Source organism: Simochromis diagramma, unplaced genomic scaffold, assembly GCF_900408965.1.
Source record: "Simochromis diagramma unplaced genomic scaffold, fSimDia1.1 OVJJ01000746.1, whole genome shotgun sequence".
NCBI classification, from domain to species: Eukaryota; Metazoa; Chordata; class Actinopteri; order Cichliformes; family Cichlidae; genus Simochromis; species Simochromis diagramma.
Genome location: NW_024386757.1, coordinates 280952 through 305414, shown reverse-complemented (window position 1 = coordinate 305414; position 24463 = coordinate 280952). Strand labels below are relative to the sequence as shown.

The following is a 24463-nucleotide window of genomic DNA, read 5'->3' as shown; positions in this document are numbered from 1 at the left end:
TTGGGTTTCAAACAAGAAAAGAGAGGGGTGGAAATGAAACTTGTATCAAAGTCCACATGAAAGAAACTGCTCGACTTTCCTCCTATTAGTAGTTTCTAACAGAAAACAGTGTGTCTGTGTTTAGCTAACCTCTGCACACAAGTATAAATCACTGTTTCCCAAATCTGCCCACCTGCCACCACATCATGCCTCCGACTCAGGCTGTCCCACTCCCTCACACCCACACTCCTGACACCGATGAGCCCCGATATCTGTAGGTGAGTTATTTTATGTCAAAAAACTGTAGCAGGCCCCTCTGGGAAATGTATTTTCATTCTACACACTGTTTTGTATGCGGCTCAGGATGATCACGTACAGCATATTTATTGATGACTGTGTTATCCTGGATATTAACACAGTTGTGGGTGTCCAGGGAGAAATGTGAAGGGTTGAGAGTGCAGCCCCGTAGCCAGCTGGGAGTTTGGTCACATCCTCACCAACACCTTCAGTGTTTTACTCTTAAGTGGTTGTTTTCATATTGTTAGGAAGGAAGGAAGCAAGGAAGTCCAAAATACAGTTGCAGGTAGAATCAGCCAGTCAACTTTCCTTGTCTGACTGTATCAAAGGCAGAAGTGTAACCAGGAAGTGCATAGATTTCTGCTGCTGTCTAGATGTTGTATTTTGCAGTGGAGAGCCCTTGTACACGGATCCTTTGGAGCTTTAGATGAACTGTAGAGGGTTAAAAGTCTCAGGGACCACAGAGTTTATGTGTGAGAACTTCAGGGCCACCGGCTTGACGTGATTCCCAGATGATGATAAATACTTTGATGTGCGTAGGACTTCTGCATGTGTTAAAAACGGAATACTTGTCATCACATATTGCCACTACATTGTTCTGTTTGTTGACGTTTGCAGATCTTGGTTTATTTTTCGCACTTCTCTGAGCTTTGAACAGTAAATTTGACACTGAATTTGAGACGTCCACTCATAGGAGGGTTGGCGCGTGACTGTTTTCCACTTGTGAATATGCCTTCTCGCTGCAGAACGATGAGCTTCATATTGTTTAGAAATGGGCTTGCAACTGTAGCCAGATTAATGGGCAGTAACACTTACTTTTATTAGATTAATACTGATGTTACCCAGAGGGTAAAGCAGGTCATTACTTAATGGCAGTGGTTGGTAATTCAATCCCTGGGTGCTACATATCGTTGTTACATACTAACCCCACGCTGCTCTATGATGCATCCACTGGAGTGTGAATGTCAGATAAACTGGTTCTTGGGTGAACGAGTGAAGTATTAAGGGCTTTTCCACCATCTTTCCTCTGATTCTATTATTTACAGAACGGTTCTATTGGCGGAATGCATCCTATATATGCAAGAAGTTGAGCTGTACCTCAATAAAAACCACCGAATGAAGTGCAAACACTGCACTGCATTGTCATGGGAAGAAAATGTATAGGAGTATTTAAATAACCAATTCTTCTCTACTGCTCAGTCTGTTTTAAACAGATTCCTGGAACACAGAACACACACTGACAGCGTCCATTTAATCAAGAAAATTATGGTTTTTTGTTTTAGGTCATGGAACAGTAATATTTAATGTTTACATGATTCTGAAGTTTCAACATTTGAAGTACAGCTGCAGCAATAAAATCATTTTTATACATTTTCTGCAACATTGATCACTCATCTTATTGGCAAGTGTTGCATTTTATTACGACTCACCATCCTCCTCATTTGATAACATCTCTATAAGAACAGGGATCATTCAGTGCTTTTGATGCGAGCCTGCACTGTAGCAGAGAGCCTTACTTACAGAGCTCAGGGAGTCTGCAGCAGCAGTTTCCTCTTTATAAATACGGATAAATATACTCATTTATCTTTTACTATTTTAAGTATGAATGATCAAACATTTTTGTGATGTCTGTGGTTTTCCCGTTTACAGTTGTTTGAGTCTTTACTGCTGAAGAACACTTAATATATTATTATTATTATGTGTACACTGATTGTATTTGATTTGTCTTTTGCACACATTTTGTAAGCCTGCTAACGCGAGATGGGAAAATATGTTTTGGACTTTTTTTGAATGCTTTCAATTATGTCAAAGATAAAAACAAGACTGGAAGTAAAAATGTAAAAACAAGACAATAAAAATAAGAAAAGACTGACCTGAATGCACAACATAGCATTGAGAGTGTTTAGACAGTGTTGTTCATGGGGGTGGGATTAACTTACTTCTGTTTCTTTGGGCCATAATAATAATAATAATAATAATAATATTAACAGTAGTAAGAAATAAGAAGAATGTATTGAACTAAATATCTCTGCACAGTGGTGAGGCCTGTTGGTCAGGGGCTGAGATAAAAACAGTTTGCAAGTTTGTTGTATTTTATTACATTGTGAGGAACACCTCATAAAGTACATGTGGCACAACAGAAGCAATAATGAAATATAATGAACAGCAATAGACAAATCAACAGGGAACCCAAAGAATTGTATTCAATTACAAAGTGTTATTTTTGTAACATAGTCGTGTTAAAATATTCGGGTGGGATAATCGTATATAAAATTATTCTTTAACATCTCATTTGGATGAGCATGAACGGATTAGATCTGAGAAGTTTGGTAACAGATTCTTTGAGGAGTAACTATACAAAGTAAAGCAAAACAAGTGTCTCCACTAAACACCTCCACGATAACTTGGTGACATCCATCACCTGCATTATTATCCTGTATATCACCAAGTTTATCAGAGTCCAGCATCACTCCCTTCTGCACATACCTCCACTTTAAGAATATGGACTTTAAAACCCAAAAATCATTGTTGCATGACCAGAAAATTACATCACTCCAAGGAGAAAAGGGAAAACAGATGTTCCCCTTTTCACAGGATTGTCACTGAATTTCATTTCAGTTCTTTTCCTTTCCACATTCCAGCAGTTTCTAGGAAGAGCAGTCAGTTTCTGGTGGCTTTGAAGGGGTTTCCCCTGAAGGTGTCTCACTGGACATCCCAGTATCTCCAGACTCTGCTCCATTGCTCAGTGACAACTTCTCCAGTGCTAAAGGATGGACACAGAGACAATAAGCAAACTCATCCTCATCATCAATTAAAAGCAACCTGGACAACCAGCAGCAGATCTTCTCCTGTTCTCTATCCTTTTTTCAAACCACTTCAGAAAACTCATCTCTTCACCCTGGCCTTTGACACCTTGTGAGATGTTGCTTTTTAGCTCATTCTATGTTGTTTTTTAATATAGGGCTGTTTCAATTTGTATGTATTATGTGTAGTATGTGTATTATGTGTCTGGCTCTCTGTGCAGTTACATCCCATATCGTAGCTGAAGGGGGACTACAAGTCAAGTGGAAATGTGTTATCAGAATTTTTATATATAAAACAAAAGAAACTAAAACAACAACGATGATTTTTCTGAAAAACAGAAAACCCGCAAAATCCAATTTTCCAACATGCACCCTCTTCTTATAATTGGCTTCTACAAAGGTGAAGGCATAAACAGTGCACACCTTCACATATGGACAAAGTCTGTTAAAAGCTCTTTCATTGATCTGCAGATTTCTTCGTACCTTGAAGTGATGCTGAACGGTTGCTAGGTGGTGCTGTGATGCTGTCATCCAGTTCATCTAGGTAGAGTCTGTAGCGATGGCCGCTGTCATCCTCGTACTCCACATTCTCATCATCGCTGTCCACTTCAGGAGCCACATACACGACCTCGAACTCTATCTGTCCTCGCTGACATAGACACAAAGAATTAACCACAAACAACGATATGCAGGGAGCACGTGTATGTGCGTGCCAGTGTTACCTGCTGAGAGAGAATGGTGACAGCTTCCTTATGTTTGGCATCTCGCAAATTGATGCTGTTGACAGCAAGGATGGCATCTCCAACATGCAGCCCTCCACATCTGTCTGCGGGCTGACTGGGATGGATCTCTGAAATTAAAATGGGAACGCCATGCTCCTTCCCACCCTGAGAAAGTGAGGCCGAAGGAATGAAATGAGTTGAAAGCAGCTTTAATGCACTATGTCATAATGACACAGATGAACAGCACTATGTCATAATGACACAGATGAACAGCACTATGTCATAATGACACAGATGAACAGCACTATGTCATAATGACACAGATGAACAGCACTATGTCATAATGACACAGATGAACAGCACTATCAGACTGTGTTCTAATGGCGCTTCCATTTCTAAAAGCGATATCACGCAATTGGCTCTTTGAACTCTGGCTGTTACACAACAACTTGTTAATGATATGACACATTGCTCACTACAAAGGTGTATTTAAATTAAATTTCATTTATTTATATACACTGCCAAATCACAACAGAAATCACCTCAATGCTCTTTATATTGTAACCTTCATCCTACAATAATCAAACGACCGTCTGAACAAGCACTTGGTGACAGTGGGAAGTCAAACCTCCGGAGGTGAGAGTTGAAGATCTCCCAGACCGGGGCCTACACCACACATTCCCAGCTCATGTTTTGGTGCGGCAGGTCTGTCCACCATCCTCCCTCTCCACCTGACCCAACTCACCACTACATGGTGATCAGCTGACAGCTCCGCCCCCTCTTTATCAGTGTCCAGAACACCCGGCAGCAGATCCAATGATACAAAATCGATCATCGACCTAGGGTGTCCTGGTGCCACATGCACTTATGTGCATCCTTACATTTGTCTTCATTATGGACAAACTGTGATTTGCACAGAAATCTAGTAACAAAGAACTGGTCGTTTCAGATCACCCAGGCTGTTCCTCCCAAACATACCAGATCTCACTGTCATTGCCCACATGAGTGTTGAAGTCTCCCAGTAGGAAGTCACCGGATGAAGCACCCACTCAATGACACCAAGACTGCTTGGTACTCTGAACTATCATTCACTGCATAAAAGCAAATGACATTTAGGACCCGTTCCCCAACCCAAAGGCACAGTGAAGCATCCCTATTGTCCACCTGAAAAACCCCAACGTACTGGCAGCAAGCGCGTGATTACAAGAACCCACCCCTGCCTGCCGCCACCCACCAGAACCCAAGCCGTGCGTTGAGGTTAGCTTGTCTATATCTAGCTGATTTTTCTCAACCTCACACACTAGCTTAGACTCCTTCCTCACCAGAGAGGTCACATTCCATTTAAGTAGCCAGCCTTGTTAGCTGGGGATTAGACAACCACGGCCTCTGCCCCTGAGTGCTGCTCGAGACACCATTGCACCAAACCCCTACCGCGCTAGGTCCTATGGGCTAAGGCCTGGCTACCAGATGGTCTCCCTCCCTGTGACTAGCTACAGGGTGGGTCCTCGGTAGCCCTATCTCAGGGCAGGGTACACTGGTCTCTTGGTCTTCTTTTATCCATTGGGGTGGACTGAGTGGCTCGTCATCTGGCCCCAGGGCCACTTTGCACTGGACTCAATGCCTCTTTGGATGGGATCTTCCAAAGTCAAGTGTGAGTTGCTCAGAACATTTTTGGCTGAGGTCACAGACATTGTGAATAATCAACCACTGTTACCTGTGTTCAGTGAACCCACAGATACTTGGTCAAAGGAGCTTGCAAAGAAAAGCGTCTGGACTTCTATAAGTTGCTTGAAGACGTTTCAGCCAAGGTGTGAAACTGGGCGTGGGTCCCAGTCCCAGTTTCACACCTTGGCTCAGGCGATTAGAGGATCATCAGGGGGTCCTTTTGTCCCTCTGTGGGGGGATACTCCCACTAGGTTTATATCTGGGACTCTCCACCATTTGACCTTAGAACTGAAGAAGCTTCTCGGATGAGAGGTGAAACGTCTTCAAGCAACTTATAGAAGTCCAGACGCTTTTCTTTGCAAGCTCCTTTGACTACGATGACCTGGATGACTGAGAACCTTCACAGACATACCACAGATACTTGCACTCTCATTGAGGCTTCATTGCTTACTCAAAAAGTAAGTAGAAAGTAAGTCCATGTCCAGCTCCAGTTGGAAAGTTTGGACATACATACTTATTGAAACAGCCTTAGACAAAGTGGACATCTAACCAACTGAAGCTTAAACAAGGATGATAGTGCTTCTTAAAGACGAAAGAGAATGCAAGGTGCAAGTAAATGTCACCCCCAAAAAATTGGAGGAGATGGTCCTGCTCATTACCACTGATGACCGAAATATGCTTTGACCGCATCATCTTAGTAGATGAAAACCCCCTAGCTTCAGATGGGGAGTGAACAGAGAACAGAACCTCGATACTTAAGTAAGGTTTGATCCAAACATGACCAGCTGCTGATTAAAAAGATAAAATACTGAGACTGCTTACTGTAATGGAAATTCCTAGACCCTCATGATCCTCTTTGACCAGCACAACCTTTCGGATAGGGCCAACTCCCTGGGTTTTCTTCAGCATGTCTGGATCCTGTAATTACACACAAAAACAACTTTTGGACGCAGAACTAAAGGTACCAACAGCTTTCACTACTTTGTAGTTTTACACTCACATGTCCCACAGGAGAGGGAAGAGGTCTCTTTGGGTCACTTCGACCTCTACATGCTCGGATCACAGTTTTATGGCGGTGAAGGTGAATTTCTGCCTCCAGTTGATTCCAGAGCTTGTCATGTGCTGGCCCTTTCATGTCACGACCCAGTAACTGTATCTGCTGCACCCTGAAAGACAAACCAAGCAAAGATCTAATTACTGTCTGTATGTGCCATTTAATATCTTACTGAAATATGTAAAATATTTGACATCTGTGACATCACTGGTCATAGGTAAGTATAATGCATGGATCACACATTTCAATTCAATATTATTTATATAGCGCCAAATTACAACAGCAGTCGCCTCAAGGCACTTTATATTGTAAGGTAAAGATCCTACAACAATACACACAGAGAAACCCCCAACAATCAAATGTTCCCCTCTGAGCAAGTGCTTGGTGAGAGTGGGAAGGAAAAACGCCCTTTGGCTCCACACTGTATATAAATGCCACTTGTTTTGCACATATTCAACTCTGTATATTTTTATATATTTTATTATTATTATTATTATTATTATTATTATTTTTTTTACTATTTAATTTGTAAAATGTGTATACACACACACACACACACACACACACACACACACACACACACACACACACACAGGAAAATATTTAGTATACACATCCAGAAATGCATACACTATTATATATTGTACATATATTTATTAGTTTCAGGTTGGCCATTCTTGTATTTTGCTCGTTTGTGTTGTTGTGTTTGCACATCTCTGTTGCTTGTGGGGCTCGCACACAAGAATTTCACTCGCATGTGCTGTGCCAGTGTGCCTGCACATGTGATGTGACAATAAAAGTGATTTGATTTGATTTGATTTGATTTGAACAGGGTGACATTTCTGGCAGAACTAGGCTCTTGCTGGGACGGGCAGCTTGCTGGTTGGGGTTGAGAGAAAGAAAACAGGACCAAATAAAATTTAAAAAAAAAAAAAAAAAAAAAAAAAAAACCACACCGTGGAAAAGAACTAGATATTAATATTGACTAGTGATTAAACACAGAGTGGTGAGTAAGAACAATGAGTGAGATTGGTAACTAAAGAAGAAGCACTCAGTGCATAATGGAAAGCCTCAAGCTGCCTAGACGTATTGCAGCATAACTAATGCTGGGCTTACACTGTGCAATTTTTGAGCCGATTTTGAGTCGTGCGACCGTTTTGGCGATCGGCCCGATTTTGGCCTGCATCGTGTAGTATACGTGGGGTAACGAGAAGCGATTAACACCTCACGACCAGCTCCTGATCATCAATTGCGACCGTCGTGAGTGTGTCACTGCAGCTTCTCACACTGCGGACGCGCAAACACAAATGTCAGTGAAAAAGACGGCGCATCACGGCAGTGCAGCATGTGATCTGGACACAAGCGATGGAGGCACTTGTAGAACTTTGGAAAGCTCATCCGAGCCTTTTTGATGTGGCCTCACAAAATTATCACGACCACAACAACCGTGAAAATAGTCGGATCTACATTGCTGCTCAATCACAGCTGCCTGATTAATTTTTTTCATTAGCAATTTAGCAAAGTTGATGGTGGTGTGTGTGTCCGTGTGAGTGAAAGACAGAGAGGGAGAGCGAGCGACAGAATTTCTGTTATAACCTTCATTTTATGGACGCACAGTGTGAGCACTCAGGTCACATCAGAGCATCGGGCCGTATAGTGTGAGACCCTGCATCGTGACCTACGAACTTCTAACCCCTGCGAGTCAACCGTGCAGCTTGAGCAGAAGCTGAATAACGCCACTGAGAAAAAAAAAAATCGCACAGTGTGAGCCCAGCTTAAGGGAAGATTCAGGGTCACCTGATCCAGCCCTAACCCTAATTAGCTTTATCAACGAGGAAAGTTAGAAGCCTAATTTTAAAAGTGAAGAGAGTGTCTGTGTCCCAAATCTTGGAGCTGGTTCCACAGAAGACGGGCCGGGAAACTGAAGGATCTGCCTCTTATTATTGGTTTAGACACCATGTTTTTAAGTTTTTTTGGGGTCAAGTACAAAATCTCAGTTTATCTGAAATTAGAAGCAGGAAATTCATTCAGGTCTTTATGTCTTTAAAAGGTTCTTCCAATAAAGGCTCTGCCTTCCAACAATACTGCCTAAGGGAGGCATATCAAATGTAAACTTTATAGTTAAGCTTTCTGTCCCCATTTACACGAACAAATTGACTTAATAGAAAGATATGATTCAAACCACTGCAGCGGAGTGCCTTAATTCCTAGACTTTAAATAAACTAATCCTCTGCAGATGATTAGTTAGCTGTTTTACAATTACTCTTTAAAGGATTTTTGGTGAATGGGAGTTGAAGATTGGCTCGGCAAACGGTGTAAGTACTGCCACCTTAAAGGCCTGTCGTATGTAGCCCATTAACGGGGATAAACAGAGAGCAACACTCATCTACCCTTTGATGTTGCCTACTAATGAGAAGTGATTACTGTGCTACTGAAACAAGGTCCCCCAGAAGAGACCATTTCTCATTGAAATTTATTTTACACTAGATACTTCACTTTGGTTTTCAGCAACATAGGTACAAAGACTGATAGACATACGTATAATAATTTCTTGTATTTGTTTATTATACTTGTGTATACATGTTATAGTGTGTGCTTTCCTCTTGCACAGGTCCAAACTGATATTTTAATCTCAACAAAACTTTCACCATTATCATGTTCTCAACATGATTACAGACTACACTAAACCCCATCATTTCACTCTTCTCACATTAGTCGTCACTTCCACTGCATGTAGTCTGTGCCACGTGCCTTCATGTGCATGACTTCCTAATTATTATACTAATTGCTTATTAGAATCATCATCATCATCATCATCATTATTATCATTATTATTATTAGAAGTTACCATAATAGTCTTAGCAAACCTAAACTTTGCACTAAAAATAGTTTGAACTTTAACGTCTTACCTGCCAGCCAGTTCCTTGTCCAAGTATTTAGCAGCCAGTCTGGCGCCGTAGACTTCGGCCTGCAGTACTGCCATGTGCCTGCGAAGGGCCTCGTTTTCTTTCTTATATAGTCTGGTTTCTGCCTCCATTTTTGCCTCTGCTAATTTCTCCTTCTTACTGGCCTCGAGCTCCTGTTCCTAGAACAAACACATACATTGTAAGTACAAAATATTAACCTATTTTTTAAAATGAATATTATGAAAATGTAATGTTAAATTTGCAAAAATTAATCATGGTTAATTACAAATGTTATATGAGAAGGTTAAACTCTAATTTACATTCACATTAGTCTGTAATTTTATGTAATTTGCAGAAAAATAACCATGAGAAAACTAGGTACACGGGGATAAACCACAGCTGACAGGCTGATCCCAATCTCACTAATAAATAGAAGATTCTTAATGTGGCATTACATCGTTTCTTTGCATTTTTCAACAATTGTAAATTGAATCTATATCAAACTTTGGACTTGAGGGAGTATAGCACAGTGTTTGATAAGAGATTGCCTTATTGTTGAGGTTTTCAAACCTGTTGCTCATTGACAACTACTGTCCTCTGTTACCTTCCAGTTCAGGCACAATGCAGGCTGCGCTCTTTTGGATTTTTATTCCTGGCATGTGCTGGACCTGCTCGCCCAGTTTGGGGCTCACTGCAATGAGTTCTCCAGTTATCACTTGGTATCTATCACTACAGCCCACTTCCCCTGCTTATCCACCACTACTATGTCTGGCAGGATTTCTCAATATTATCCACTTCTTATATCCGCCAGTGGTACATACCATGGAGGAGCCACACTATCAGTTGTGGCTTGCTGATGAACTCATGGACCTTTGTGTTTTCATCCTGGACATTGGTTCTGGCACTCACTAGTCCTCAGCCACCTTCCATCCGCTTAGTATACAGTCTCAGGGTGCTGGACTTGGGGTAAGGCATCCTCCAAGTCTAGGTCACTAACGCATGATAAGACGCTTTCTTGTCTTGATGTCAGTGGCTTCTCTCTCTCTCTCAGGCCAGCTGATTATCCCAGCAGGGTATCTGACGACTGGCAGGTGCTGACTGCCTGGATCTTGATCTTGTACTCTCTGCATGTATTTGATGACTGCAGCTTTCCTAGCAGCCTCCCATTTGTCTGTGGAATTCCCAGGCACTTGTAGCTGTCCTCGATGTCTGCGACGTTGCCTTCTGGTAGTGGAATTCCCTCAGTTCTGACTACCTTCCCTCTCTTTGTTGCCATCCGACTACACTTCTCCAGTTCGACTAACACTCTGATGATGCTATAGATTCTAGTGATGTGGCTCAGTGAATCGATGTCTCGTTCACTCCTGGCACACACACTTCCATGTAGAGGAGGTGGCTGACAATTGCTCCATTCCGTAGTTTGTCTGGTCTGGCTAAGGGAGTTCAGGCCTATGCAGAACAGCAGTAGTGACAGAGCATCTTCTTGTTTAATCTTGTACTTGATAATGACTTTTGCTATTGGCTTGAAGTTGGCCAATAGTGTTGTTCGCCACATCCCCATTGAGTTCCTGACAAAGGCTCTTAGATCTTGTACAATTCTAGGCATTCCAGGACCCATGCGTGAGGCACTGAGTAGTAGGCTTTCTTGTAGTCAATCCAGGCAGTGCACAGGTTGGTCAGTCTGGTCTTACAGTCTATCTACCAGGAGCTGGTGTTTTGCCCATCTGTCCTTTCTTTTCCCTGCTCCATGTGGTGCTGAGGCAGGTTACTGACCAGCAGTTGAACGGGATTGGCCCGTTTTCAGTTAGCCATTCTGGGTTTGTTTGGTCCATTAGCAGCTGACTCATTTGTTAGTTTGCTAGATGCTCATGGAGCACAGTTAGCTTCTGTATGTTAGACTCCTGGTCCCCTCCCCAGTCGGACCAGGAGTGATATGTTCTCGTTAAATTTCTGGCTGTCTAAGTGGTGTCCAAAAAAGTTATTAAACTTAGAACAAGATCTTCCACTCCAGCTTATTAATGAGCCAAAGACCCAGACATGGTCTTAATTCATTCGAAAGCCTGATGGTTAGCCTTGTCCATGCAAGCTGGAAACCTCAAAAACAGTGTTATTTGTTGTTATCTATGGGCCTTACTCAGAGTTTCTATCTGACTTCTCAGATGTTTTGATTTGGTACTCAGCTCAGCTAAAATAATTAATGGGGGTGATTTTTGCATTGATGTAGATATTAAAAATGACAGCCTCAACAAGGCCAATTATTAGAAATAAGTGTCTTCTTTCAAAAAATAAAAGAACGCACTCAACACTTAGTCTTACTCTAGATCTTATTATGATATATGGCAAAGCAAATGAACATTAACAGTATTCCCTGAACACCATTTTTTGTCTGATCATTTCTTAAATTTACAACAGTGGATTACACAGCAGTAATGAATTGATTTCATGACACTTGTTTATAGTGTCACAGCTTCACTGCATAAAATGCTGGATACTGTAGCTGCTCTGAAAAAGAAAACCTCAAATCAGAAGTACTTGACTCCCTGGTATAACTCTCAAACATGCACCTTAAAGTAGATAATTCATGGTCGGGAGAAGAAATGACATCTCACTAATTTAGAAGATCATCATTTAGCCTGAAAAAACTGGTCTTTACACTATTAAAAACAGTAGTTAAACCATTTTAACTACTTTAAAGTAGTTAAAATTGCCCATCACAGTACAGAAACAGCTTTAGTGAAGGTTACAAATGATCTTCTTATGGCCTCTGACAGTGGACTCATCTCTGTGCTCGTCCTGCTAGACCTCAGTGCAGCATTCAATACAGTTGTCCATAATGTTTTATTACCGCTATTAGAACATGCTGCAGGTACTGAAAGTACTATGCTGCAGTATTGTGAATCTCATCTGTCTAATACACTCCAATTTCTTCATGTAAATGGAGAGACCTCTTCAAACACTAAGGTTAATTATGGAGTTCCACAGGGTTCAGTGCTAGGACCAATTCTTTTTATGTTTTACATGCTTCCCTTAGGCAGTATCATCAGAAGGCATAGCATATATTTTCACTGCTATGCAGATATCCAACTTTATCTATTCCTTAAGCCAGATAACACACACCAATTAGTTAAACTGTGGGAATGTTTTAAAGACAAAGACGTGGATGATATTAGACTCCATCAGAGTATTATTGTGTGCAAATGTTAGATAGAAAGCAGAAAAAAGAAAAAGGCTATATAAAAACAGTTCATTTACCATTCCATTTGTGCAATATTAATTAAAAACATACTGTCTCAGAGTGACACTGAAAAACTAGTTCATGGACAACTATAATTCATTATTATCAGGATGTAGGGATGGGTACCGGTATCCGGTTCTGACATAAACGGTAGTAACCAGACCAAAAAGCGGTGCTTTATTTCGGTGCTTTTTTTTTTTTCCTGAGCTGTGATACACTTTGGATTCTAGCCAACCATTTTACCTTTCCAAGGATAGTAGGTGGGCCCAGGTACGTATGTTCTTTTAGAGCAGAGCTACAGATTAAAAATGCCCAAGGCGAAGTGGTCAAAAGTCTGGCTGTACTTCACAGTAAAAGATGCAAACTCAGCAGCCTGCAACAAGTGCTTTAAGGTGATACTATGCAAAGGAGGTAACACATCGAAGCTGACAACGAACTTGGCGATGCATATCGTTTTTTTAAAAGCTGAGAAATGCACCGTATTTGATAGTTTGCTGCGAGACCTCACACCGAGCACATCTACTGCGGGTGTGGTGCCTGTTATCAGACCCGGAGTTAGCAACATCCCCCAAAAACCCGAAGAGGAGAGTCCAGGCCGCTAGCCCTGCCAGTGTAGCAGAAATGATGACGGATGATGATGGCAGCAGCAGCCGTTCTTCTCTGCGTGAGTAGCTTAATGTTGTTCGTGTGTAATTTACGTTTAGTAGGTTAACCACATTAATAAATTAATGCACGTAAGGTGAACTAGCAAACAGCGTTGTAGTTACATGCGGCTGTCTTCTTGTTTGATGGCAGATAATCCCTTCACCCTGGCCAAAAAGGCTAAAATGACCAAAGAAAAAGTGGAAAACAGCTAAACATGAGAGGTTTTTGGACAAAGTTTGTGTTCTCCATTCTTTAAGCACCGGTTCGAGCACCGTTTAAGCACCGGCACCGTTTCAAAAGTACCGGTTTGGCACCGGTATTGGATAAAACCTAAACGATACCCATCCCTATCAGGATGTTTTAAAAACTCGCTGGAAAGCTTTCAGCTCATCTAAAATGCTGCAGCAAGAGTACTGACAGGTACTAGACAGACAGCATATTTCTCTTACACTGGCTTTTCTTCAATCCAGGATCAAATTTAAAATCCTTCTCAACACATTAAAGATCTTGAATAATCAGGCCCCATCTTATAGTACTAACCTGATAGTACCACATGACCCCATTACAGCACTTCACTCTTAGACTGCAGGATTACTTGTGTCTCATAGGGTATTTAAAATTAGAACGTGAGGCAAAACCTTCATCTCCCACGCCTCTCGACTCGGCACCGTTTGCCATGGCTTTTTGGGTTTTCCATTAGGTCACAGTACCTGGTACCAGGTACTTTCTAAGTAGGTACTAAAATGTTATCATTGTCACACTGCATGCCACTGATTGGTTGGTCAGCAGCATCACTCAATGAGTCATGAAAGCATCTTGTTCACAAAAATTAAAACCACCATTTTTGAAACCTGGCAAGGGGGGTAAATGGCTATAAAAAAAAACAAAAAAAACAAAACAATGCCGTGGTCCCCAAGTCTGATGAAAAGCCACACACTGAGCAGCAGGTATGTTCTTGCCTCGATGTCCACCTTTGTTGTCCACGCCCAGATGTGTTGCTATGACGACAAGCACGCACACTGGGTTGTAATGGAAAACCAGGTGATCCAAGTTAGCTCGTGGTGATCTGTGGCAAGTCGATTAGTAGGTACTAATAGAAAAGGGGCTTTAAACTGAACAGATTTCAACTGGTTTATTCTCCTGGCTTCTATCTCTGGGTTACCTCGCCAAGCAGCTGCCCAAGGCTCTGAGTCTTTGCTTGACAGTTTCTAAGGCCTCAGGACAACTTGCAGCATTTCTTAGGTACCCCTTTTTGCAGTTCCAATAGTTGCCAAGTTTCCTCTGTGCTGCCTTGAGCTTGCCTTTCTCAGTGAAGAATACTGCTCCTTGTGGTTGTTCATCATGTAGCCAAGCATTTCAGTGATCACTGCTGCTGCTGCGGTGTAGATCAGCCGGCTGCTTTCAATAACAGTCGCATTAGGAATTGTCCATAATGCTGCTTTCACATCTTTTAGGAGAACTTCAGAGTTTATTTCAGGTAGTCGTAGTAATTGGACATGGAGGGTCCAGGTTTCCAGCGTAGCCATGATCCTCCATCTCCTCAGATCAGCTGCTCGCACCTCCAACGCATTCAACACACCAGCTGTTCTTGGGGCTTGGTGGGTGGGAATACCACAGGGACATACCACTTTAGGTGTCTACCCATGAGTGTCTATGATCAATCATGACAGTCTATGATTTCTACAATGGATGTGAGACAAATCCTACTGTGAAAGTGACTAAAGGTCAAGCTGCAGGCCTGATAACGTCCCTGTCTGTGTACTAAAAATGTGCCAATCGGCTAGTTGATGTTTTTACTTTATACGAGCAACTTTCACAAGAATGTGTTCCCACCTGTCTTAATACAGCCACTATTGTTACTATGTCACTAGATAACAATGCTGCTTATTGACTTGAGTATTTAACACATCTCCTAGCTAGAAGGGCACCTACACATAAAGTAGTTTGCTTACAGCTTTGAAACTCACAGTTGATCACTGATTGCAGGCTTTGGTTCTTTGGCTAACTCCGATTTAGTTAACACCCTATCATATGTAAATAAACAAAAGCTTGCATTTTTCATTGGTAGTTAAGAACAGTTTAACTCGAGCCACTTTGATTGCATTGTCAGCAGTTATTTTAAGCATTGTCTCTGACCCTGATTCCCACACTCTGCAAATGGATACTGAACTTCCTCATAAACAAGTGTCGAAAACGGCGCAGTCACACCACTTCTTTGACTTTAATGTTCGAAAGTCAAGCCCAACAACTGCATTTGCATTTTGAAGTATCCTTGGGCACATGATGCATGTAAAGAGTACAGTGTGTGTGTGATTGATATATATATATATATATATATATATATATATTTTTTTTTTTTTTTTTTTTTTTTAAGTGTAAATGGTTGAAATGAGGCATGTAGCTACATTTTCTGGGAAAGACACCATTACACCGACTTACCAGCTCTTCTAAGGTTGGTGTAGGCTTTAAAGGAAAATATACAGAAAAAGAAAAGAAAAAAAGTCTTTGATTAGAGAAATTGGTACAAAAAGCATTAGAAAGGTTACAAAGCATCAGATATACAGCAGCAGACACCAACCTTGTACAATTTCAACCAGAAATTTAGATTCATCCCTCCATAAAATCTGTTTTATTTTTAGTCTAATTCTTGTATAATTTATCAGCATTTTCTCCAGCCAGCCTGCCTGAGATCATTTCTGAAAAGGCTTCAGTAAATAGTAGATGTATAAACTTAAGGATATGCATTTCTCACAGGTTAGTTTTAATCTGTTTAATTACTACTGTATGGGGGGCATGTGCAGTTTTTATTTAAGTTAAATATAATGTTTCTTTTACATCTAGTTTTAGTTTTTAATTGACTATAATAACCTTGCTCTGAACCAGGTCAACATCCGATCTGTGACCCCTTCAGCCCTGCATTTCTCCAACTACAGTCCTAAACCATTTATACTTTGTGTACATTTTTTTTAACATAAAGGGGCTAAAATAAGTATTGAACAATTTTATAAGTTAAGATATTTTTGATGGTGCCACTAACATGAAACTCTCACCAGATGTTGGTAAAAACCCATCCAGTCATCATATGCAAAGAAATCAAACCATAAATGACGTTATGTGTAATAATGAGAAATGACAGAGGGAAATAGTATTGAACACACTTACTGAAATGTATTTAATACTTGGTCCAAAAAGCTTTGTTGGTGACAGCTTCAAGACACCTCCCGTATGGAGAAATTGCATTTCTGTGATTTTGGCTCCGTGGGCCACTTCCATTAACTGTGAGCTTTAGGTTTTTTTTCCTTATAGATTTTCAATTGGATTCAGGTCAGCTGATTGGACCAGACCATTCTAACAGATTTATTTTCTTTCACTGAAACCACTTGACAGTTTCCTTTGGGGTGTGTTTTGGATCATTGACTTGCCTCCAGCCTTAGATGGCAGCAGATTTTTTCAGTCAGGAATGTCTACATTTTTCCACTCATCCTTCCTTCAATTATATGAAGCGTGCCAGTGTTTTATGCTGATAAACAGCCCTACATCATGATGTTTCCACCTCCAAACTTCACTCTGGCTATGGTGTTTTTGCGGCAGTGCCTTTTGACCTCCAAGCATGGTGCATATTACTTTTAAGACTAAGCAACATGGCTGCTCCAGCCTGCACGCCAAATACCCTTGGGAAAGATACTAACCCCAAGTTGCTTGCCGATGCATCCATAAAAAGTACTTACTTAGAAAAAAACATAGAACAAAGTGTTTATATGAACGGTCAAATGAGGCAAGTCGTATAGAGCACTTTGAGTGCTCAGTTAAAGTGGAAAAGTGTTATTATAAACAGTCCGACTGCTCTGCCCTCTGTAGTCATTTAGACATTTGAGCATCTGGTACTATCCCATCTCCTGGATCCCTGCAGTTTGCAATAGGTCCGTAGTCAATGCAGTTAACATGGCACTGCACTTCATCCTCCAGCATCTGGACTCTGCAGGAACTTATATCAGGCTAGTTTGTGGACTTGAGTTCCACTTTTAATGCCGTCCTCCCAGCTCTACTACAAGACAACTCTCACAGCCAAATGTTCCCGCTTACACCTGCAGAAGGATCACCGAATTACTGTCTAGGCAGGCATGTCTCACTTTCAACGCATCAGCACCTGTTCTCCTCAGGGCTCTGTACTTTTTCCTCGGCTCTTCTCCCTGTACACCAACATTTGAACCTCTTATTGCCAATCTGTCAAACTCCTTAAGTTTGCAAATGACACCATACTCATCGGGCTCATCTCGGGTGGAGATGAATCTGCCTATAGGAGGGAGATGTCTACTGACCTGATGCAGTGACAACTTCCTTGGAACCATCACCTCCCAGGACCTAAAGTTTGAGCTAAACATCAGCTCACTAACCAAGAAGGCACAGCAGAGGATGTACTTCCTGCATCGGTGGAAAAAAATACAAGCTGCCAAAGTCAATGGCGATGCAGTTTTACTCTTCCATCATTTAATCTATCCTCACTTCCTCCATCACCATCTGGTACGCTACTGCCACTACCAAGCACAAAGGCAGACTGCAGCGTATCATCCGCTGCACTGAAGAGGTGACTGGCTGCAATCCCCCTTCCCTACAAGACCTGTACACCCTCCAGGACACTGAATCAGGCAAACAAGATTGCTGCATGATGCTGTGGTCAATCACAACCAACACCTCACGCCACAAGGACAGTTTCTTTCCCCTGCTATGTTGGATTACTTAACAACACCCCTTCAATCCGCTTACTGCTCAGTTAACATGCTGCAGTAACAAATTTACTTACTCAGGTTTTATTACACACATGTTTTGTCTACATTGCACCCTTTAGATCTAGAGCATATTCTATTTCTGTACAATTAGTTTTGCACCATGACACCATTTTTGCTCTCTTTAGTGTCACTTGGGAAATAGTTTTTAAAATGCCAAATTTTCACAGGGAGGTTAATAATTCTAGTCTTGGCATGTCCCAACAGGAGGAGGCCCTGGGGCAGACCCAGGACAGGCTGGAGAGATTATATCTCTCAGCTGGCTAACGTTAGCCTCTGTGATAACTGATACTTGTTGAAGGGTGTTATAGTCTAGCGTCACTTAGCAGATGTTAATTGTCTCAGAGCCCAAAGGCAACTGTTAGCAGGCTCAAGTCATCTAAGAGACTCCATCAGCTTTGAAAGCACAGTAAAGACTATGACAAGAGCTATGCAGTCTGTAAAATCTGTACCGCCAGAGTCAAATACTCGGGTAACACAACAAATTTACAAGTATAGACACAATAGCGACGTAGGGTCAAATTCTAATTTTAAAACGAAATGAGGTGTTTAACGGACAATTAAAGAAGTTAACTTTTCGAAACTACCAGCAACTTCAACTCGTGCAACAAAAAAAGATAGCGCAGTCAGTACTTGTTTTTATTTGCAAAGACATGCGCCCTCTGAGTGCTGTGGAGAATAAATAATTTTGTAATATGATTAAAACACTGGAGCCCTGTTGCACTGTTCCCTCCCGACAACACTTCACGGACATACTCTGCCAAAGTTGTATCAAGAAGGCAAAGCGACAGTGCTGGACTCTCTCAGCTCAGCACAGACAGTTGCTTTGACATGCGACCCTTGGACTTCGAGAGCCACTGAATGGTAGGCCACTGTTACAGCACATCACAAAACTGATCAGTGGAACAGTCAGTCACACAGGTGAACAAATTCCCCTTTTCAGGTTGCACAAAAAGTGTTCGATTGCTGGACACTGCAGAGCTGTACTTTCTTTTATTAGCACTTCATTTTATTAGCACTTTATATTGTCAGTGTTTACTCAGATGAATTCTTCATGCAATTTCATTTTTGATTTATATTTGTTTGTGTTAAGGTAACATAAAAAAGTGCTTCGTTTTGATGCTGCAGAGAGCATTTTTTGGATTAGTATTTTAAAAGTACTCAATAAGTACGTCAACATTTCATTGTTTACTTTTTTCATGTTAAAGAAATAGTCGATATATCAGTAAAGCTGTTTTGTTTGTTTATTTGACATGGCTTCTGATAAGGCAGATGTTAATTTTTCTCCATTCATTTTGAACTTAAAGAGAGAGTGTTTTGTTTCCTCCAGTGAAATGTATCCCTCTATTTTAGTTGAGATAGCTCATGCCAAGCATTTAACAGTTTGGACTGTTTACCGTGAATTTTCCTACACTTAAATTCAGTCTTAATAAACACAAATAGTGTCTGGCTTTTAGTATCGCAATCTATCGTATGGTCTCCCCTGTATTGTGATACATATTGTATCGCTAGATTCTTGCCAATACACACCCCTAATGGAGATGTTTATTTCTGTTTTCCAGCAGAACTTGGCACCTGTCCACAGCACTGAAACTACTACAGTATGCTTACAGTGTTGTTATTCTGCTTGCCGGGGAGTGTTATTGTTGATTAAGACATTAGAAAGACAGAAAAACAGTAAGAAGACCTGGAGTAGAAAGACGAAAGGAGTAAACAGGAATGAAATTTCTCTTGAAATTGTAATGTTACCTCAAAGGAACATACGTGTCTTGGTCTGAGTACAAGAATGACATTGACTTTTTTAATTACAGGTGCATCACTAAGTTGTACACTGTAATGCTATGTCAGCAAGCATGTCTGATACACGTACCTAACGTCTTAGACTGAAAACAGAAGACTAGGTTGTCAGTGACAGTGTATTACTCAATGATTGTATAATAAATATGTCATCTTCACTCACTGCAGCCAATCAGTAACTCTGTTACTATTGTTAAATGATTACAAAGGCTGATTGACTGTATTACAGCCGTTCTCCCTACCAGTTTATCTTTGATGCTATCCGACTCCTCAGCTTGGCCTTGCTTGACATGAAGCTGCAGTTGGAGAGCATGAAGCTGCAGGAGCAAGTCGTGGACCTCCCTTTCTGCCACCACCCGTGCAGCTTTAGCTTCGGTCAACTCTGAGCGCAAGTCCACCAGCTGAGCCTAGAGTGAAAGGAAACAACAGAGGGATGGGGCACAGGAAGCAGATGTGTTAGGTGGTTTAAAGGGGCATGGGTCTCAGATCACAGCATCACTGTTTTCGTAGTTTGCAAAACCCAAATCTTACAGTACATACTTTTTTTTTTTCTTTGTAATTTATGAGTATTAATTATTAGTTACTGTGCGGAAACATTACGATCCCATAAATTTAGCACAACAATGTATTCATGTGGTATTCTAAAGGTCTTTAAAGAAAATAACATATTACATATCCAAGGCTCTAGAGTGCAATCAATTTGGTTGCAAATGCAGGCTAATTTCTCAATAGTGCGACTAAAAAAAAAATCCCTGCGACCAGCTGTTCGAGTAAAAAAAAAATAAAAAAAAAAAAAATAAAAAAAAAAATAAAAAACTCTGAAAGTCTCTGTGGCCAACAGCAGACAACATTATGCCCATATCATAAAGGTGCTGCTTAGAGTAGCTGAATGTGCTGCTGAAGCCCCGCAGCACCGACTCTGTGCTGCTGCTACCTTTTGCACTGGTGCACCTAAGAAAAAAAGTTAGGTGCACCAGTGCAACCATGGCAAAAAGTTAGTCTAGAGCCCTGATGTATTTGTTTATTAAAAGCTCTTTATCAAAAGATCTGCAGATCTGTCATTTAGTACTTGAATTACAGAGGCAGAAAAGATGAAACACTGTTTCACACAAGCCAAGTCTGCCTGACCTTCAGGACATTAATTCATGGACAGACATTCTGTAGCAAAAACAGGGAGAACATGCCAACTCCAGACAGAAAAGGCGGTGACCTTCCTGCGCCTTCTGCTGTAATAGACGCACGTTGAGTAGGGGTGAGTTTCAATAATCAATTTTCTGATTAAAATTGATTTTGGCTTGAATAAAGCAATTCATAAAAATCCTGAATTGCTTTTTAAATATAAATGTATTTTGCCAGAAACGCCCGAATCTCAGGTTAAAGCTCACAAAACTATTTCAACAACCTCCAAACAGCTAAAACAGTAAATGAGTGCAGGTAAACGTATTCCGCACAAACATGTAAACACAAAGCGCAGACCTGACGCATCAAAATCAGTGAGATGTCAGCTTTCTCACCTGAAAGCCAACACCTCACAGATTCTGCTGCGTCTGGTCGACGCTCTGTGTTTACGTCTTTTTTTGTGCTGGGTTCTGAAGCTGCTGTTTCATCACTCTCCAACCGAAACTGACTGAATCAGCAGCAAAAGAAGATCAAAACTAAGCTTTACATTCCGCTTCACTTAAACATAGTCATGAATTCCCTCTTACTTTTGCTGTTTTTCCTTCCACCACGATAAAAATTAAATAAATAAAAAAAAAAAAAATAAAAAAAATCACACTTTTAAAAAATGCTTTTTAAAATTATGACAAATTGCAAAATGCCTCTGTGACTTTGCTATGCTTCACGAGCAGGTTTTCTTCCGTTTTTGTTCTACTGCTGAATATTTTTAAGGTTAACTGATATAAAAAGCCAGGCCAGGAAAATCTCCTTCATGTTTTTCTGTGTTTTATCCTCAGTTACTTTGACACAAAGGCATCTGCTGTGATGCTTACACCTCTGATGACGTCTCAAAAGTGTCAGTACTGATAGATAAGATAACTCTTTATTATCATTGCACAGTCATACATAGTACAGTAGTACAATGAAATTGGAAAACTGTCCTACGTCGGCACTACATATAACACAACACGACACGATATGACACATCACAATGCAACACAAACAACACAACACAGTATATTAACTTAGTATAAAAAAAAGAAGAATAAGTGTATGTGTATTGCACACTGTTATTGTTGCACATTATGATCAGAATTATAATATTTCTGAGGAAAAATTTCCCCGATTCAAATCTAATTGAAATCGTGGATCGAATCGAATCGGGACCTTGTGAATCAGAATCGAATCAATTCTAGAAATCAGTGATGTTACCCAGCCCTATTGCTGAGCTAACAAAACTGTACAATCACAACATTTTTGACAAAACACAAGTTATGTTTAGTCATTTTTCTCAGTGCATCTGTCCTGACCCCTCCTTGATCCACTTCTGTTCCACCACTGGAAAACATTTAGAAACAAGGTTCAAAGTCTAGGACAGAGGGTTGCTCCATCTGATAGATGGATGGCACAGTGTATATGCATTGTTTAACAGGTTTAACAGCTGGCAGGGCAGGTTCATGCGGATGTCACTCACACCTGTATCACCTATTTAAACATTGTTACACACCGATATAGCCCATACTGACAATATTCACAGATGGCAAAGCTTCTTTGGACATGACAACACACCCTAATTACACAGCAAACATTGCTGAGGAAATGCCAAGGAGTTCAGGTGCTGACTTAGTCTTTAAAGCCCCTCTCATTCAAAAGAAGCCTGGGGCCTGCCGACTTACAGACCGAGTCTGACAACTTTGTGGAAACGTACGGAAGCTTTGAACGGCCTAAACAATAATATGTGTTGGAGCGGATTAGCCTGTTGCTTTAGGTTTGTATTGTTCAAAAATGTCTCAGGCTTTTAATCATGTCTTTATAGTGAGAGCCTTTTTGATTTGTCAAATTAGTAATGACAGGTCGTGTTCTTGAAACAAAAACACACTAATTATTATAATAATATTAATAAGAGAGACACAATACGGATAAGTGAATGACAGTGATGGTGTTTTTAGTTTTATGTTAACATTTACAGAAAAAAATGAAGGGCACTCCAGAAAACAAACGAGACATTACACCACACAATCCTGATTACATCTAAAGAAAAGATAATCATTGTCACTTTAAGGCCATGACGTAATAATCGAAAAATGCTGAAATTCATGTATTTATTTAAAAAAACGTTAGCGCTACATAATTATAAAGGATATTTAATAAAGCGGTCAAAGACACCTGAGAACATGTTCTGTATCTAGAAGACAAATGAATGTGAAGTATGCTAACACCTATGTTGGTTTCAATGACCAAACGAAGGCTGCTGTGGATACTATAACCCATGTGATCACAGTTTACAGGTCGGTGCCACAGATGGATAGAAACTCTGAGAAGCACAGGGAGGACACCAAAACACAGGAGTGACTGAAGCCCTGAAAACACCAGCGCTGCTCTGTGGCATTAATCACTCTGTTGAATCTTGAGTGGAGTCGGCGTGATCATTTCATTAACAGGAAACCCGATTCCTAATATTAACCGCTCTTCTTAGACGAAATACTAACCTCTAGTTTATGGTTGAGCTGGAAGACAGTCTGAGTTTTATGACAGAGCTGAGCGAAACAAGAGCTGAGGCTGGTCATCTTCTGCCGACCCTCATACGTTATATCCACTTGATCTGGATCTATTTCTCCAAGCAACAGATCCACATCCACGAAAGCCTTATCAAATTCCTTCTCCAGCACTTCTAGCCATCGAAACATGGACATACTGGGGACAAGGCCCGAGTGCTGGCCCGATGGGGAGCATCCAGTCGAAGCAGACATGGTTAGAGCAAGGTAACGCTGATGTTAGCTTTGTGCTAACTTAAAAAATGATGACAAATTAATCTCTGCCAACACCGTTAAAATATCGCTGTAATGTGATGAACACTGTGTTGGTCCGTAGACTTAAAATTCCCGAAAGAAGCAACGTCTAACCAGAACGTCCCACATCAGATTCACGATTTCATCCAAGCAGCCACTACGCAGAAAGCGGCATACAAGAGACCTACGACTACTCCTTCCGCTACTGTGGAACTGTTCCCTGTGGGTGTTCTAGGAACTGCTATTGGATCTGTCGACGTCGCACCGGAAATACATGTTAACGCAGAGCTTGTTCCTGTTCTTACTTTCACAATTAAAGTCTTCTAATGCGAGGAATTTTGTATAAATAATTAAATAACATTATTTATGAATAATATAATTTTAGTAATCTCGGGGCTTTCGTGACATTTGCAAGTTTAATGACTTACTGTGTAGTGTTCCAGTAACACGTATTGTGTAGTTCTGGCTCACTAAATAACTGATGAGGATGTGCAGTTGTGCACTGAACAGGCTCTATCCATGAATGCAGTGCACAAAAAAGCATTATGGTGTATTGCTCGTAGGGATGGGAAGCTTCTGAAGCGCAGGTGTTAGAAAAACCAAGGCCACGGACCATTGTTCCCTCTAA

The 24463-nt window shown here is 40.9% G+C and overlaps 1 protein-coding gene across 2 annotated transcripts; it reads right to left on the bottom strand.

Annotated features, from left to right (window-relative positions):
* Window positions 1-1509: 1509 nt before the first annotated feature.
* gopc (golgi-associated PDZ and coiled-coil motif containing) lies at window positions 1510-24079 on the bottom strand. Of its 2 annotated transcripts, XM_040026498.1 has the most exons (9): window positions 23536-24079; window positions 20131-20295; window positions 15747-15770; window positions 9431-9606; window positions 6468-6633; window positions 6290-6385; window positions 3803-3967; window positions 3564-3729; window positions 1510-3040 (listed from the first exon to the last, which is right to left on the bottom strand). In XM_040026498.1, exons 1-9 carry the CDS (start codon window positions 23794-23796, stop codon window positions 2925-2927), a joined length of 1335 nt encoding a protein of 444 aa, XP_039882432.1. In that variant the 5' UTR covers window positions 23797-24079; the 3' UTR covers window positions 1510-2924. The 2 variants fall into 2 exon arrangements, with proteins under 2 accessions (XP_039882432.1, XP_039882441.1); XM_040026507.1 differs by lacking the exon at window positions 15747-15770 and having other exon boundaries at window positions 23536-24078.
* Window positions 24080-24463: the final 384 nt, after the last annotated feature.

Bases quoted from the DNA above. Each gene is read 5' to 3' on its own strand.
- gopc (XM_040026498.1), bottom strand. From the start codon at position 23,796: ATGTCTGCTTCGACTGGATGCTCCCCATCGGGCCAGCACTCGGGCCTT. The intron at 20,296-23,535 runs GTTAGTATTTCG...CTTTCACTCTAG, and splicing joins AGCTCAACCATAAACTAGAG to GCTCAGCTGGTGGACTTGCG. The intron at 3,041-3,563 runs GTACGAAGAAAT...TCCATCCTTTAG, and splicing joins CCGTTCAGCATCACTTCAAG to CACTGGAGAAGTTGTCACTG.